The sequence below is a fragment of the Rhamphochromis sp. 'chilingali' genome, assembly GCF_963969265.1.
Source record: "Rhamphochromis sp. 'chilingali' genome assembly, chromosome: 10".
NCBI lineage: Eukaryota > Metazoa > Chordata > Actinopteri > Cichliformes > Cichlidae > Rhamphochromis > Rhamphochromis sp. 'chilingali'.
Window position 1 is genome coordinate 6,934,732 of NC_137937.1, and position 16,590 is coordinate 6,951,321.

Here is a 16,590-nt window from a genome sequence, read left to right on the forward strand (position 1 = left end):
CTTGCTCATAATCAAACAGCCTCAATCCACACTCTTTCACAAACGTGTGCACGTTCACATTCTGTGTGGCTGACTTTGCAACAGCATGTTTCGATTTTGTATCCCAGAACTCCTGTGACAGAAGATAAAAGTTATGGCTGCTGTGATTACATTCCAGAGTTGCAAAAGTCCTTCCTGAAAGCACCACTGACTGCTGGACAATACTTTTTATTTGATAAGACTTCAAAACTCATTGTTCTGGTGCTACAGCTGTGCTTCCTGGATCATATTTCATCATCTTGGCCGGCTGACAATGAGACTGGGGGATTTTTATGGCTTCATCTGACATGGTCAGTAGAGAGAGGAACAAAATATGGGAAAGGGGAAGGGAATGATATACAGCAAAAAATGGTCCAGCGCTACGTGTGACTCCCCAGGTCACTTCATGGGTGCCTCGTGTTGTTTGCACCCGAGCTGCGTGGCTATCAAGATTTTTAGGCTGTTGGATGTCAGCAGTTTTTAAAAGATGAGCACCTTTCAGTACGAATGTCCACTTACTCTCAGCCTGCGGTGAAGAATCTTAATCTCTCTCTCCATGTCGTGCTTCTGGTCCTGCAGCTTCTTCACAGAGTCTGAAATCAGAAGGCAATGTTTGGTGATGCTATCATTAAAGAACGCACTGATTCAAAAGCAGACGTCCTTTTCATATCAGAATCTCTAAGGCAAGCTGATGAGCATGCTCACATTGTTCTACTACTTGATAAAAGTTGGCCTTCAGCACAAGCGTCCACTCGAGTTAGAGTGTGTCTGCAGCCCACTTACTTTCCAAATCTGTGATAATGAGATTGTCGTGGAGTTTCAGAGCTCGGTGCTGCTCCACCTCATCCTCCAGTTCAAAGATGGTTTCCTTCATGTCAGCGATCTCTGTGTCCTTCTCCTGCAGCTCCATGCGCTGCTTCTCCAGTGCACGATCCTGCTCAGCCATTTGCTGCTGCGCCTGCTCCTGGAAGTCTCTGTATTCACTGTCCAGCTGCGCACAAACAATTAAAGTATACTTCATTTAATTAGACAGTAGACAAGACATTAGGTAAAAACTGACTGCAATAAATCTTCACAATAACCTGCCTGCTATTATAACTACACATCTGTGAAGTTAGCTCTGTATAGTCTTTGAGAATGTGTACCATTCCTTGCTAAAGGCTGACTCTGGAGAGCTGGTGATATTAAATTTGTGATATCTGAGACACTGATGGACAGGCAGTAATAAAGCTGTAATTTTCATAACCCAAAAACTGAGAGTTGTTGCACCCTAGATTAAAGTAAAGACATTTAGGTCAAATGCCTCAATTTAGCTTCTATTTGCGTGAAGATCTCATGTTCCACTCACTGTCCTTGAACTAACCTTCCTGAAAGTCTCCTGCAGCCGGCTGAGTTCGCCGTGGGCCTGTTCCATCTCCTCCTGCATCTTTGCAGCTTTGGCCTCAGCCTCCTCTTTCCCCAGCCGAACACCTTCCAGCAGCTGACAGATGTCATTTTTGTCCCCCGCAGTGTGCAGAGAGTACAACTCGGCCACTCTCTGCCTCTCTTGATCCAGCTGGGCTCGGCAGCGGCTCAGCTCCGCCTGGTCGTTGCTCACGGCTGCTTTGTACTCTTCCAGTGTGGCCGCCATGGCAGCTCGATCCTGCCTCTCCGAATCCAGGAGGCGCTCCATCTGTTGGTTCCTCTCCTTCAGCACTCCCATCATCTCCTGAGCTTCAGCATTGTCCTGCTCAGCCATCTTTAACGTGTTGGATAGGTGCTGTTGCACCCCCAGTAGCTGCTCTCTCTCAAAGCGGGCATTATCCGCCAGATCTGCGTAACGCTGCTCCAGCTCCATGTAGCGCCCACTCTTGATGTCCTCCTCCAGCACGTAGGATATATGATGCTCTTCGAGGAGCGAGCGCAGGTATTCAATCTGGCGGCCGTAGAGCTCCAGCTTGTCGCTCTGCTGGCACAAGGAATCCATGAGGATGACTTTCTCCTCTCCGAGCCGCTCGTTCTCTCCATTCAGCTCCTGTGTGATCTGCTGCAGGTCAGCCAGTTCCTGCAGTGTCGCCTGAAGCTCCTCAGCTGTGCTGTGCTGATTCTCCTCCATCTGTTGGATGCGCTCCGTCAGACAGGCTACTGACACCTCACTGGCATTGCCACTGCTACCCCTCCGTGAACGCTCCCTGCTAGGTGCACACTCTGACTCAGATGACGAGGAAGCTCCAGATGGGGCGTCCAGAGCATCGTCACTGGAGGTGACAGCTTGGTAGACCTCACTTGACTCACTATCCAGGTTGTCTGCCGAGCCTCCATGCTGGTGTCCTGTGAGAAGATCCTCCAATGAGCCAGGGGCAGAGCCTTCCACTGAGGAGGTCATAGTACCTGTGCCACCACCATCGCTGTGCCCACTGCCTGCAGCCAGTTCTGGACTCAGGGAGGAGTAGTTGAACAGCTTGTCAGAGCCATCCAGCCTCTGCTCCAGGGAGAATCCCAGAGCATTCAGCCGATCTTTCAGCATGCGGTTCTCGCTCTTCAGCAGGTTGAGCTCCTCTCTGATGGCTTGATTCTGCTCTTGTAAGAGAATCAGAGTGGACTCCACATCAGCGGCCGTGATGGCTGAAACCTGGGGCTTCTCTTCCTCCCCAGCTTCTTCCTCCTGTGGCACCTCCTTCCCACCAAGGCCGAGTTGGGCCCTCATGTCCCTCAGCTCGCTGCGAAGGTGAAGGATTTCCACGTCTTTGCTCTTGGCCAAACCAAGAAGGTCTTTGACTTTGGCTTCCAGAGCCACTTTATCATTAATCTGGCCATCTGACTTAGACTTGCTCATACGGCCCTCGGACTCTGCCAGGATCTGGCGGCGAGAGCGCTTTCCTGAGGCCACATCCCCAGCTACAGTCCCTGATGCAAGTTGCTTTTTAGCAGTGGATGACCGAAGGCGGTCTCGTAATGAACTTGGCTCCTTGGAAGTGGATGATGATGCACGTTTGGATGAAGTACCTACAAGAAAAAGTGGATTTCTTTTATCCTGGTGAAGTAACACTGAAAAAATAATTTTTACAGCTTATCTGAGAATATGAAGAGCTCAGTTTAGCAATGTTTTTGTCTCATTCTTTTTCTTTTTTTGCTAGTAGACAATTCCCATGCTCTTATTTTGACAACTAAGCTGCCGCTAACCAGCAGCTGCTGTTGTGATGATCTTCACTATCATTGTGCTGCTTGGGTCTCTCGCTCATGTCCCAACATCATCATTTTGGTGCCTCAAGGCACCTCCTATTGTAAGGTAAAGACCTTACAATAATACAGAGAAAAGGCCAACAATTAGATGAGCAATCCCTTGGCAACAGTGAGGAAGAAAACCTCCCCTTTAACATTAAGAAATCTCCGGCAGAAGCAGGCTCCAGGAGGAGCAGCTCCAGCCACAAATACATTCCAAACCTGTGGGATACATTTTTTTGAGATACCTGAAGTTGTCTTTGGCTTGCTGTCTAAGTTGCTAGCGCTTGTGCCAACAGACGTAGTCCTCTTGGTCTTAGTGACGGCACTACTTGATGAAGGATTCCCTCCAGCCATAGCCGCTAAGAGGTCATCATTGCTTTTAACCTGAAAGAAGAAAAAGTCAACACGCTCACAGAAAAATTAATGAAATCAGAAACCTTCAGGTGCTACACGCTCCATCACTTGATGAATTTTACCTTAGACAGAGGAGCAACGGTGGTGCTTTTGGCTGGGGGCTTTCCGCCGGTAGTCACGGCCTCTGACTTTCCTCGATCGGCGCTCCCCTTACTCACCGCTGGCCGGACCGTCTTCTTCATAGTGGGCTCTCTGATGCTGAAACATTTACGGCTCAATCTGTACACAAAAAGGAAAGGAGACAGAAGAAAGGTAATGTGCGTCAGCCTCCAGAGCAATAGCTCCAGTTTTCCATGGAAGAAGAATTCTTTCCACAGAGACAATTCCCTGAACTCTTAAGAAAAAAAACTGGGACCACATCAAATAGCTGAACACTTCTCGAAACCTCTGCCTGAGCTCAGAAATTTATTCAATACAGCCGGTGTTTGGGAGCTAATTTTGCTTTTTTTTTTTTTTTTTTTTTTTTTTTTTTATTTGTGAAGCCTACAATGATTAGTTTCTGGTGGATTGTTAGTTTTCTGCATATTTAAAAAATATCCCGTGTATACTGTACACCCCCAGATTCAGGAATGCAGAATAAATACTGACTTAATGGCCTCTAAAGGGCAGCCTCCACTAGATGGCTGTCATGTGTTTGTAATTGTTCTCTCAGTTAGGACTTTTAGCTGCAACAATGATACCAGAATAAGTAGCCGCTGTTGGGGGCGTATGTGCAAAGAATGTGGCTTTGCAGTCTTGGCCTCAGCACAAACAAACAGGAGGTAGGGAAAGCATCTTGCTATCATCGCAAAGAACATTCAGCAGGACCAAAAAAGGAAAACGAGATTCCACCTCCCACAGATCAACCGAAAGCTCAAATATCCGGCATATCATGAGAGGCAAAAAAAACAAAAAAAACAACAAAAAAAACCCAACACCACAAAAAACCCAAAGTAATACATTTCACCTTGAGCTGCTAAGACATGACTTAGTGCCATTCTAATGTGAGCCACACATATACCAGTTCACAATCCTTGCTACTTTATTTAAACAACCTGACAAACCAGAAAAGATTCCTAATGACGATTTAATCTAGGCTCCTGAACATACTTACATAGTGACAGACCAAATTAGTAACAGATGACACAACTATACTCTCTCCAACAAATGAAGAGCTTTTTACCTCTCACCAACAATGTGCTAAACCTGGCTATTAAAACAGACAACCCCCCCCCCAAAAAAAAAACCGAGGAGGTTTCACTGAGGTTTTATTCGTAGAATCTGACTTGATGCCACGATAGCAAGAAAAGGGATTTGGGAAGCAGCTGGAGACAAAGAGTAAGTGCTTTTGCACAAACTTGGATGTCTTTGAGTTCACTTACGAGGGGAAAAATGAGCTAAAGTGATTTATTGTGCACAAGCAAACCCAACTCCAATCTACCTCTGAGTCAGTGCTCTGTTATTTTCCCAAGAAAAAGTTTGCCGTTTAAAAATGGAAATAAATACACAGACACACAGTAAATCTGACTTTAAATAGAACGCTGTGAAGCTGACCAGCATGCTGCAGTGGGCCATAAATGTTTAGACAGTTAGGTGACTAAGCCTTTTTGCTGTATCACGGCTAAATAAATACACGTAGTAAAAATGAATTAATATTTAAAGTAAACTGCATCACCAGTTTATGTTTCCCGAGAACTCAGAATGACCTGCTACCAAGTCACAACTGTACTGTACTCAAAAACAAATACCTTTCTAACAAATTTCAGCTGTGCCTCCGGGGTGCAGGTGCTGTTTAAAATATGCCATCCTGTATCAAGTCTTCTACACAGAGTCCTCAAAAAGATCCAGTTCACACACAGTCTTTACTATCACTCTTCACAGCCTTTCTTCACTATCAATATCAGTTATGAGGAGTCTAAATGTCCTTTGTGTGCTTTTTAAGTTGTAGAACACAAATACACATCACGTAAGGCTGTTTTCACACATGAACTCGGGGAAAATGTCAGGAGAATCAGGGAAGAGCATCCTCAGAAGTTTTCTTTTCATATATTTAACACACAGTTATGGAAATCTCTGACTGAAATCTCCCTGATTTAGGAGATTGTGCTGTATGGGTACGCCTTATAGGAGGAAGAAAACAGAACAATTTTGTGTACTTTGCCACAATTGGACAGCAGATGGACATTTAACGTCCGATCTGTGATAAACACTGTTGGAAAGTAATAAAGAAAGCAAGCACAGCAATCCAATCATGTCTTGCTGTGTGTGTTGGGACCCTGCGATGGCAGGAATTTGCTGCAAGCAGGTGGGTGGGGCTTCCATGCCAACAGCCAGAGCTACATGGACGACATGACCATATTAAGCATGTCTCAGTGACATTAGACACAGCTTTTCTTATAGCAGTGAGGTTTGAACTTGTTGAACTTGTTAACTAGTTACTGGCAGAATCATGAACTCTGAAGTGTGCAGAGAAACTCTGTATAGAAACTGAAAAGAAATCATCCACGATTGATGATGGAGATCCAGAGCATACTTAACCACCCAGAAGAACACTGGGGTCTTAAAATGGTATTCCTAGAACCCTGACCTCAATCCCATAGACCACCCATGGGAACACCCTTGGGAAGCAATGGACAATAAAAGCCAGCTTGTTGGCGTTTCACTAGCTGATGATGACCTGAAAGCTTTGTTGGCTCAAACGAGGAGGAAGGGCTTGCCACAACTGCAGAATCGGCTGGTTTCAGGCCACAACCCTAAACAATTTGCATGGTTAAACTGATCTTGGGTAGGGTGTCCATTACCATTTTGTCTGCATTTTCAATGTGTATTTATCATTTTGTAATTTAAACCTAAAAACATGTTGCTGTTTTGAGAGCACAAGCAGACCATCCCACCCAAATGCCAAAACCAGTCCACTGGATCCAATTCGGGAAGAGGTCAAGGGTTCAGGTTTTTCTTTTAAATTGTCACCAACGTGTATATTACCTTTTTTTAAACAGGGAAAGTTACTTTCAACAGTTGTGGTATGCAAGTCTAAAACCAAACCAGACCGGTACAAAGAAACAAAGAAAAGCCCAAATGTGTACTTAACTGTGCAAGTCCAAACACCAGCAAGTAAGCAACATCTTTAGCTAAAGACAGCCAGAAATCAGTTACAGCCAATATATATATATATATATATATATATATATATATATATATATATATATATATATATATATATATATATATATATATATATATATATATATATATATATATATATATATATATATATATATATATATATATATATATGTGTGTGTGTGTGTGTGTGTGCGCAACGATATTCGTATCGATATTGAACCGTTCGATACAGTGCTTTCGGTTCGGTACGCATATGTATTGAACAATACAACATTTGTAATTTATTTTATCAATTTTCCTTCTGACGATGCTGTCTGTGTTGAGCGCTCAGTGAATCTGTGTTCGACTACTCCGCCTAGGCTGCACTGTCGAGCGCAGATCCACTGAGCGCTCAACACAGACAGCATAGTCAGAAGGAAGAGCGCAGGGCAAGCTAGCTAGACAGAAGTTAAGCTCTACTTGCAACAGGCAAATTGAACCTCATTCAGATCTGGCGTTTGGAATTATTTTGGTTTTCATGTGACGTATGACCCTGAAGGTAAGCGAGTCATGGACTAAAGTAAAACAGTATGTTGGATGTGCCATGCAATGCTCAATTACATTGGTGTGAACTAGTGTGTTAGCGCAGTTAGCTCGTTAACGTGTTGGCCGTCTAGCCCCATGCACGGAGCGATCGGCGGTAGCTCGTTAACGGAGATTTGCCGTGTTGTGGCGTTAAGGTCATTTCAACGAGATTAACCTGAAAGCACTAGTGGGAACACAACGAATATGACTGCACATTTACGCCGACATCATCCTAGTGCAAAGACAAAAACAACAAGCATGCTACTAACTTTAGCCGAATCATTTAGACAGCTGTTAGCACATGATTCTCCTTATGCTGCTGAGAATATAGCCCAGAAGAAGCGGATAGTATAGCTTTTATTTTGGAAAGAGCCATTTCTCTGTAATAAACTCTCTTTTCCAAAGATGAGTGATTCCTCAATCAGATACAGGGCTTGCAATATCGCTAGCCCGACGTCCCGGAGCTAGCGATTTTTTCAGTCGGGCTACCAAAATCTATCTCTTCCCTGCCCGTCGGGCTATTGTAGGAAAAATATATGTCAATGCTTTTGCATTCTTTCAGAAATGTAGCTGGGTAATTATGTCATTGGCATCGGTGAGCCACTGTCAATATGTGACATATTGAAGTCGCGTTTGAATTTGCGCTTGTTTTTTTGCTTTCACTTTGCAATCGTGCGAACTGTGTATAGAGAGCGACAGCACTGATCTGTGAGTGATGATAATTTGTGCACCAATTCCTCTGACATCGTCTTATTAATCGTTAGCTTACTATGCAAACATGACAAGTGAAATCTCCCGCAGCAAGCTTAAACATGTGAGAGGTTGATCGCGCAGAGAATCGCTGAGCCTATGTGAGTGAGCGTGTAAAAGCATTTCAGTTCTGCTGAGCCAAATAAGACAGGTCAGGGTGAAGAAGTGACAGCCAAAGAAAAGCTTACCACAAAACGGAGAAGTTATGACAAATCAGACTATAAGGCAAAAAGAAAGTGCAGCTTTATGGTTTCATGGACAAAAGAATTTCTGCATTCGCTGTCAAAATAAAAAACACGCACAAGGGTTAGGGTTAAATTTAAAAACTGTACTTTTGAGTTAAAATATATATTTATAATTTTAATAAATGACAAATTAAAAATGCATGAACATTTTTTTGTATCGAAAAAATATCGAACCGTGACACCAAAGTATCGAACCGAACCGTGAATTTTGTGTATCGTTGCACCCCTAATAAATAAATATATATATATATATATATAATATATATATATATATATATATATATATATATATATATATCAGTTCCAAGGGGAAGAAACATTGCCAAAAACCATCTTAATGATCCCCAAGACTTTTTGGGAAAATATCATGTGGACTGACGACACAAAGGTTGAACCTTTTGGAAAGTTTGAGTGGGCCAAAATCCTGTTCCAGTTCTTGCTCCTCAAGGTGACACAATCAGTTATTAGGTTAAAGTGCCAATTGCTTTTTCGCATAGACACGGGTAGGTTTGGATAACTTTCTTTAATAAATTAAACTGTTACTTAAAAATTCACACAGAGGAGGCTACCCCCCCCCCCTCTGTCCCCTTCTGGCTGCCTCTGCCTCAATTTTATCCCACAACTTAGACATTCACATTACTCACACTCTCATTACACATACATATAGGATCTTGGGGGTGGGCACGATACACGGAGTCCAAAGTACCATCAGGGTGTACACCCCACCCCTGGCATCGTTGCCCACCTCTCAATTTTAAATACACGTAGACATTGAGGGCTAGCAGGAGGGACCATGCGCTTACCTGCTGCTCTCTGGCAGGTAGCTCCAAGCCCTCCTGGGTTTTAAATGCACCTTAGAACACACATGCATCAACATTACAATGAGCGGGTGGAGGGAGGTTTGGAGTCTTCTCTCACCCCCATTCTCTGCGACCTGCTGGAGCAGGGGGGCTAGGACTAGGAGGAGGAGTTGGCCGTCCGACTGCGGTCTGGGGTGTGGAGCCTTCCTGCTGCTGCGGAGTTGGGGCGGTCTGCCTCCCCCCACCGCAGGGAAAACGGAAACACCACCTGGGTCTGGGTGCAGTTCCCCCCTCCAGGGGCGGGGGCACCTAGACCCGGTTTGTAGAGTACGCTTGGGGAGTGTGATCGTGTGTACAGCGTCTCTTTATGTCTGTCTCCACGTTGGTTGAGTGTGGAGTAAGTGCATATGAGAGCATGAGGGTGGGAATGGATGTTTGTATCTGTGTGTGCCTGTATGTCTGTGTCTATATGTCAGGTTGGGTGTCAGGCGCCACCTCTCTGGGGACACCTCAGGCCCTCCAAGGTTTGGAGGCCTATCTCCCCCTACCACCACTTCCCCTGCCAGTGGCGGACCCCCTCAGACATCGGTGCGTTGGTGGTTCTTTGTGTCTGGGGGTGGGCGTCCAGGTACACACCGGCTCACTCCTTGGCGGCCGCTTATCGGGGCCTGGAGCCTGGGGCTCGCTCGGGCCACTTCGGAGGTGGGGTGCCCCCGGCCTCTCGGCCTGGGGCTCGGTCACTCAGGCGCAGCTGGCTGCCGGCGGAGCTCACGGGCGCGTCACTGCAACTCCCCCTGGCTTCTGCTCCGCGGCTGCTGAGTGAACCCTCATCTGGGACTCTCCTCAGCTCTTTCTGGGACAGTGGCGCGGCTGCCCCTCTGTTGGTCTTCCTTGGTCTCTTGTGTTCTGGGGGCCTCTGGATGTCTGGAGTTTTGATCTCCTCCACACCTGCTTCACGCCCTGGTGTGACGGGGCTGTGGCCCCCCCACACCCTCTAGCAGATTATTACATGAAGGAACCTTTTAAAAAACAAAAAACAAGCGCGTCCATGCTCACAGGTGTACACACAGGTGATCACACCCACAAACTACACCCTTTTTGGCTCCTACCTCAAAGCACACTGTGTTCTGTTGATCTTATGTGCTGCACAATAATGTTTAACATTTAGTATTTACTGTCATATTCCCATATATCATTGTGATGTTGTTTATTCTATTACTCTTGTTCTCTTCTGCTTGCTTTCTTTTTTCTTTCTCAGCAGGTGATCCAGGTGATTGATATATGCATTTTTTTTTTCTCTGCCCGTTCTGTTGGTTTTTGTCTTTTGCCCTTCTCCCCCGTCCCTCTTCTCAGCTGTTTCTCGTTCCCTCTTTCTTTCTCCCCTTCTTTCCCCCAGTCAAGTCTGTCCCGTATTCAGTAAGTGAAAATAAAATAAACAATAAAAGGTGAATCAAATGGACCATTACGGCAAGGCTGGGATGGTCAGTTTGGTAAAGTAAATCCGTTGGGCATCTTTCTTTGCCTTTAGACAACAATTCTGATGGCAAAAGAGCCAAACGGGACAGGCCAAAAAAAAAAAACAAAAAAAAAAAAAACAAAACACATGTCATCCTTTCATTGTTTACCATCCTTCATGATAAACGTTCACTGTGTATCATCATTCAATAAAAAAAATCTTCTGAAATGAAAAAATAAATAAATAAATAAAAAATTCACTTTGTATTTACTCATGTTATCTTTGTCTGATATTAAAATGTATTTGATGATCTGAAACAATTAAGTGTGACTTATATGCAATCAATCAATAAATAAATAAATAAGAAAACAGGAAGGGGGAAAATACTTTTTCACAGCACTGTTTGTTCTGTGCTCACATTATAATTGAGCTCTGTTTTTTCTCCCAGGCGTGCACTCAACAAGCAGCCAGTTTTCTGAATAGCTGAATGTTTTTGAATGCAGATGTCTGAAACAGAGAGCTGCTAGCTGGAGCACAACCCTTTTTCACTGGGTCTGAATAGACATGGGAGCACAGGCTGGGGACCAACAGAGCAGCTAAATAGGGCAGAGTCAGCAGCCTTTTCTTTCACTCTCCCACTCTTGAAAACAGTATGCTCTTCAACATGCACCACACACATCACTCTAACTTGGTTAAATTTGTAGAAAAAAACATATATATAAAATAGCAAAAACCCGGTGTGTTTTCCACATTCCTACACCAGCATCTGTGATCAATTACAGTATCACAAACAACCTCGCCTAACAAACAACACTCCTGCTGACTCTACATTGTTGGACTGAGTGTTCATAGTATAACAACGTGTTTAAATAAGGGACATTAGATAAGAGGAGACAGTGAATCCTGAATAAAAATCTATGGGAGAGTTCTGTAACACAAAAGAAGCGTCTCCCCTGCCCCTCACCCCGAGAGCCAATCAACAGATAAAAAGAAAAACATATCAGCCACTCATTAGAGTTTGGAATTTCAGAATTTATAAAGGCCACTAAGCAGGAGACAATAGAGAAACACCCTTCAACCATGAGTGTTGATGTTGCACAGAATGTCCACCAGGGGTCACTCTGGAACTCCCTTTTTAGCAATGCCACATAGGAAACAGGCAGCTGTTGGGCACACTTGGGCAGAGCAAGAACAAGTAAATAAGTAACTACATATAACAAATGTTACAAAAATCTGTTTGATTTGTGTGTCAAAGGAAAAAAAAAAATCCAATATTCTATATTCTTAATTCACCCAATATCAATATTAGTCTTAAAAATCCTATATAACTTTGCTCTTCTACAGTGCTGGCTGATGGACCAACAACAGCTCAAACAAGATTAGCCTACAGACTGATGTGTGTACCACATATTTTTGACCATGCTCCCATCTGATAGCAGAAGATCTCTGCAGATAGGCAGGGAGGCAGTCTGTAGCTGCAAACTGACTGCCAATGCGTCACAGCCGTTGAACCATAAATTTCCCCTCTATTGCTGGGTTGTTTCCCAACAATTTAAAACAGTGAAAGCAAGATAAAAAGACAAAAGGGCAATAGAGGATCTTAATGAACAGTCAAGCAACAGCAACAACCAGATACCCCACGTTTCAAAAGACAAGAACACTGTTGAGAAGAATTTGATAATATGGAGGTATTTTGGTTATTTAAAGTCCAACAAAGAAGCAGAGCAGCGTGCACTGCCAGTTGTATTGAGAGCGTGTTTCCACTAATTTTTTTTATCATCTGAAGCAGCACCATGCTTTAGAGCACATGCAATGCAAGACTTTACAGTTCCAGACATGTCCTTATGTACCAGAACTTACAATGGAAAATGAAGAGACTGTGATATGAGAAACGCAAGTCTATTTTACTGCAAAACACGCCAATTAGCACAGTTGACAATTTGGCATTTAAGTGGCTGAGTAAAGTAACTGAACCTCATAAGCCAACTCCCTCACCATAAACATTTCTCTCAGATGCTACCTTTTTTTTTTTAGGATGGGCAGAGACACTCTTCATGTTGGCTCATGTAACATCCTTTTATTCTATGAATGCATTGTGCAAATATAAAAAGCTTTTTAAGCCTTTTAAGCATGATTTTAGTGTCACTATTTCTACTACTTCTTTGTTTCTTCTATTCATACAGTTATGTCCCTGTAACCACTGAAATTACAACTATGGCTCTCTACCCATTCAGTCACATAGGTGCTTCAAAATAACTGCTCAAATACCTGCCTGGAGGCATTTTGAAGACGGCTGCCGGGTGGCTAAACTTACATTGAGCACAACCGGTTTAAATACAGCTCAAATATTTAACAAACAGCACAGAATGAAAAGGCCAAAGTCCACAATGTTTGCCTGAAACTGGCAGACACGTCTTAAATATTAGCCAGGCTTTTGACTGTTAACAGCACAAGTTTACAGTGGAGGAAGGGTGACTGCTGAACTGACATTCAGAATCTATGAAATACAAAATGACATCAGTTTAAATGTAATAAAGGTGCCTATTTTGATCAGGATGCTGTTGAAAGAAAATATTTATAAATGTATAAATATGTCTGTGAATGTTCTCAGTCATTCAGGTCATTGTAGTCTAGGAAGCTTGGAAAGAAAAGCGTCTGGACTTCTTTAAGTTGCTTGAAGACGTTTCACCTCTCATCCGAGAAGCTTCTTCAGTTCCAAGGTCAAATGGTGGAGAGTCCCAGATTTAAGCCCTATGGGAGTGTCCCTCAAGAGCCTACAAAGGACCCCCTAATGATCTCAACCTAATCACCCGTTTCACACCGAGCCAAGGTGTGAAAACGGGTGTAGGTCACAATCAACCAAGGTTTAGAGTGAACTCATTGTGAAACCTAGCCCTACCCTATCGTGATTTACTGAGATCAAATGGCCCAGGATGTGAGTGGACGTTAAAGGGTCTGGGAAAGGATCTCAAAACTGGATTATAGATGGCAGACAGTTGATGTTGTAAGCCACCACTTCTGTTCAAAGATGGTCCTTCACAGTGGACATAGATGGGGGAGTGAAAGAAGCCATCTATGTCCACTGTGAACAACCATTTTTGAACAGAAGCGGTGGCTTATGACTTCCCAGACACCTTAACGCCCACTCACTTCCTGGGCCATTTGATCTCAGTAAATCACATGATAGGGTGGGGCTAGGTTTCACAATGAGTTCACTCTAAACCTTGGTTGATTGTGAGCTACACCTGTTTTCACACCTTGGCTTGTGTAATTAGGGGGTCCTTTGTAGGTTCTTGAGGGACACTCTCATAGGGCTTAAATCTGGGACGCTCCACCATTTGACCTTGGAACTGAAGAAGCTTCTCGGATGAGAGGTGAAACGTCTTCAAGCAACTTAAAGAAGTCCAGACGCTTTTCTTTTCAAGCTCTATAAATGCATAAAGGTGCAAAGCTCACTGTAAACCATGCAATTAAAGCTGAGATAAGCCAAGGGGCAAGTTCCCATTATTTCAAATTAACAGAGCTGTTGTAGTTGATTTCGCTGTCAATAAGTGCACTGGATCTGATCCAGGGTTGCACAAAAACATGAGCTTGAGACAAAGAAGAAACAGTGTTTGAGAAAGAGGTGGGGGGGAAAGCACAGTGGTCTAGTAAATAACCCTTCCCTGCGCTCTTTCTTTAACTGCGGGGAGGCACTTCCTTGCCATAACATCAGCTTCCTGTGGTGGCGTCTCCCAAGAAAAAGAAGAAGAAAAGAAATGTCGACCCTGCAAGGGTGACTGTTTACAAAGACAAGCAGAGATCAGTCCAGTTGAGACACAGACTTTTTCAAACCTCAAATTTGACTTAAAAAAATGTCTGGTTATTAATGCCAAACAGGAATGAACCATCTTATGACAAAGCTTTAACTATTTAAATCTTTAAATCTATAGACTAGTGAGTGCTTATGGTTTTTGCACTCAGCTGTCAAATGCACATTCATCTATGCAAAGGGGTATTTATGTACTGCACCCATACAATAATACCGTTCTCCTGTACACTGCTGTTACTGAGTCAGTCTGATCACCTCCTGCAGTGACACTTTCAGTCACCTGAGAAAGAGCGGCTCCTCTGTTTTGTTTTGTTTTCCCTTCACCACCACATAGCACTGATGCACAAAGAATCACAGCCAACAACTATGTGGTGTAACCACAATATCCAGAACTGCTGACTAACATCTTACTCGTATATCTAAATCCAGTTATCAGTTTGGTCACAGTCCATGTTTAACCACTAACCATGTGAGCTCTTCTCCCAGCGGTGGACCCTCTTTCAAAGACGGGTAAATCCGGTGTTACTTGAATCCTGCCACAAACTCTGTGTCCTTGGGCCTGCTCAGCATATTTATAAGTGCCACAGAGCACGTTAAAAGTAACCGCTTAACTGATTAACTAGTCGTACATTTTCTGTGTTCGGTGCCACTAGAGAAGAAAGTCTCCAAGACTGAGATTTCCCCAAAATGTGTTTTTGTTCTATTCTCAAAGACAAATCATTCATCGGCCAGAGACCACAAAGCTATATTTCCCCTTTACTATCTTCTGGAAACTAATCTCATGAGGAGACTGTGGTATATTGATCTCTCCAAACTGTTGACAAAAGTTGAGAGACATCTGTGGACACCTGGTTTTACATATAAATATATATGTATCTAATTTTCAATAAATGGAGTATACGAATAAGTCACATCTTTGAAACAGCATGGTCAACCAAAAGACAAGCTGAGATATCAGTAGTGTTGACTCCTCTGAAACAGCAACACAAACGTCAGCCCTAATACGACGTGTGAAATGTACACGTATGTCATTTAGCCATTTTATTTTAGGGAAAAACAATCTGCCCACACTACGGAATAAATGAACATTTGTACTACCCTAGGAAAAACAAATAGCATCTTAAAATTATTGACATAACCTAGCTAGCTAGTTAGCTGTACTGTCAGGCAGGCAGTTAGTAAACTTCCTGCTTTGCCTTTCAAAACTAAAGCACCAACCTAGACACGTAAGCACACCCCTCAACAGCTACTATCGAAAATGTCAACAGACGAGTGAAAATAACAGTTAAAGATGACATGAGGTATAATGCACGCAGACACAAGATGTATTTTTTTTTAACTGCAGATACTTTTAGCTAATGAAAAATGTTCTGCAGCAAAAATCAGGACATATTTAAAACACTATTTAACAGTTAACAAAGCATAACGGCAACTTTATTTTGAGGGAAAATCTCGATTTAACAATAGCTCTGGTTTTACTGGCACACATGAAACTACTGTACGAATGCCCCCCGCCGAGACTACTTGGCAATCTACTTATTGTGAAATTATTTATGAGATGACTCAAAGCACGCTCGTTAGCTTGACAGCTTATCCAAAATCGGGTGTAAGGGTTAAAACAACATTTCAAGCAGTAGTTAAGCCAACACAACTAAGAAAACTAGGCTTGGTTGTTCATGTGACCTCGGCGTAGGTGCCTGCGTTTCTTTTCAGTCTGTTAATTTCACCGCGCTGCCAGCAAGAAATATCAACAATTATGTCGCTAATGCTATTATTAAGCTAACAATGTTAGCATAGCCGGCAAAAAGACAGCGCCCCTCCACTTAACTGCAGAAATATTCCTACCTAAGGTTCTCCTTATCTCCCAGCTTGGCAGGTTAGGGCCCGATAGGCATCCATTTGCGGTCGCTAACAGTCTGCCTAGCCCACAACGTGTTACGGCAGCGGGCAGCACCGGTTTCGGATGTCGGCTCCCTTCTGTTGGCAGCAGCCGCCGCATGAGCCTCTGCCCCCTCCCCGTGTTGGATCACCTCAGCATCACCCGCAGGAGGGACACTCCACTGCCTCCACCATAAGCAAATATGTGGTTAATTTGTAACCAAATTAATATAAATATATATGTATCTAATTAACCAAATGTGGTTAATTTGTAACCAAATTAACGACTTTACACGATTTAATTTAAAATGAAGAAACTGGAAAACCATTTGGATGAATGCTTAT

General features: G+C 43.4%; 1 protein-coding gene across 2 annotated transcripts in view; it reads right to left on the reverse strand.

The window, feature by feature from the left end:
• specc1la (sperm antigen with calponin homology and coiled-coil domains 1-like a) overlaps window positions 1-16,398 on the reverse strand; it is a 28,283-nt gene extending 11,885 nt beyond the window's left edge. For both annotated transcript variants that reach the window (XM_080893235.1, XM_080893234.1), the window contains exons 1-6: window positions 16,213-16,398; window positions 3,699-3,855; window positions 3,468-3,606; window positions 1,382-3,003; window positions 802-1,009; window positions 538-611 (exon numbers count right to left, since the gene is read on the reverse strand). In XM_080893235.1, the coding sequence (XP_080749361.1) occupies window positions 538-611; window positions 802-1,009; window positions 1,382-3,003; window positions 3,468-3,606; window positions 3,699-3,818 (2,163 nt within the window). In that variant the 5' untranslated portion in view covers window positions 3,819-3,855; window positions 16,213-16,398. The remainder of the gene's footprint in view (window positions 1-537; window positions 612-801; window positions 1,010-1,381; window positions 3,004-3,467; window positions 3,607-3,698; window positions 3,856-16,212) is intronic.
• Window positions 16,399-16,590: the final 192 nt, after the last annotated feature.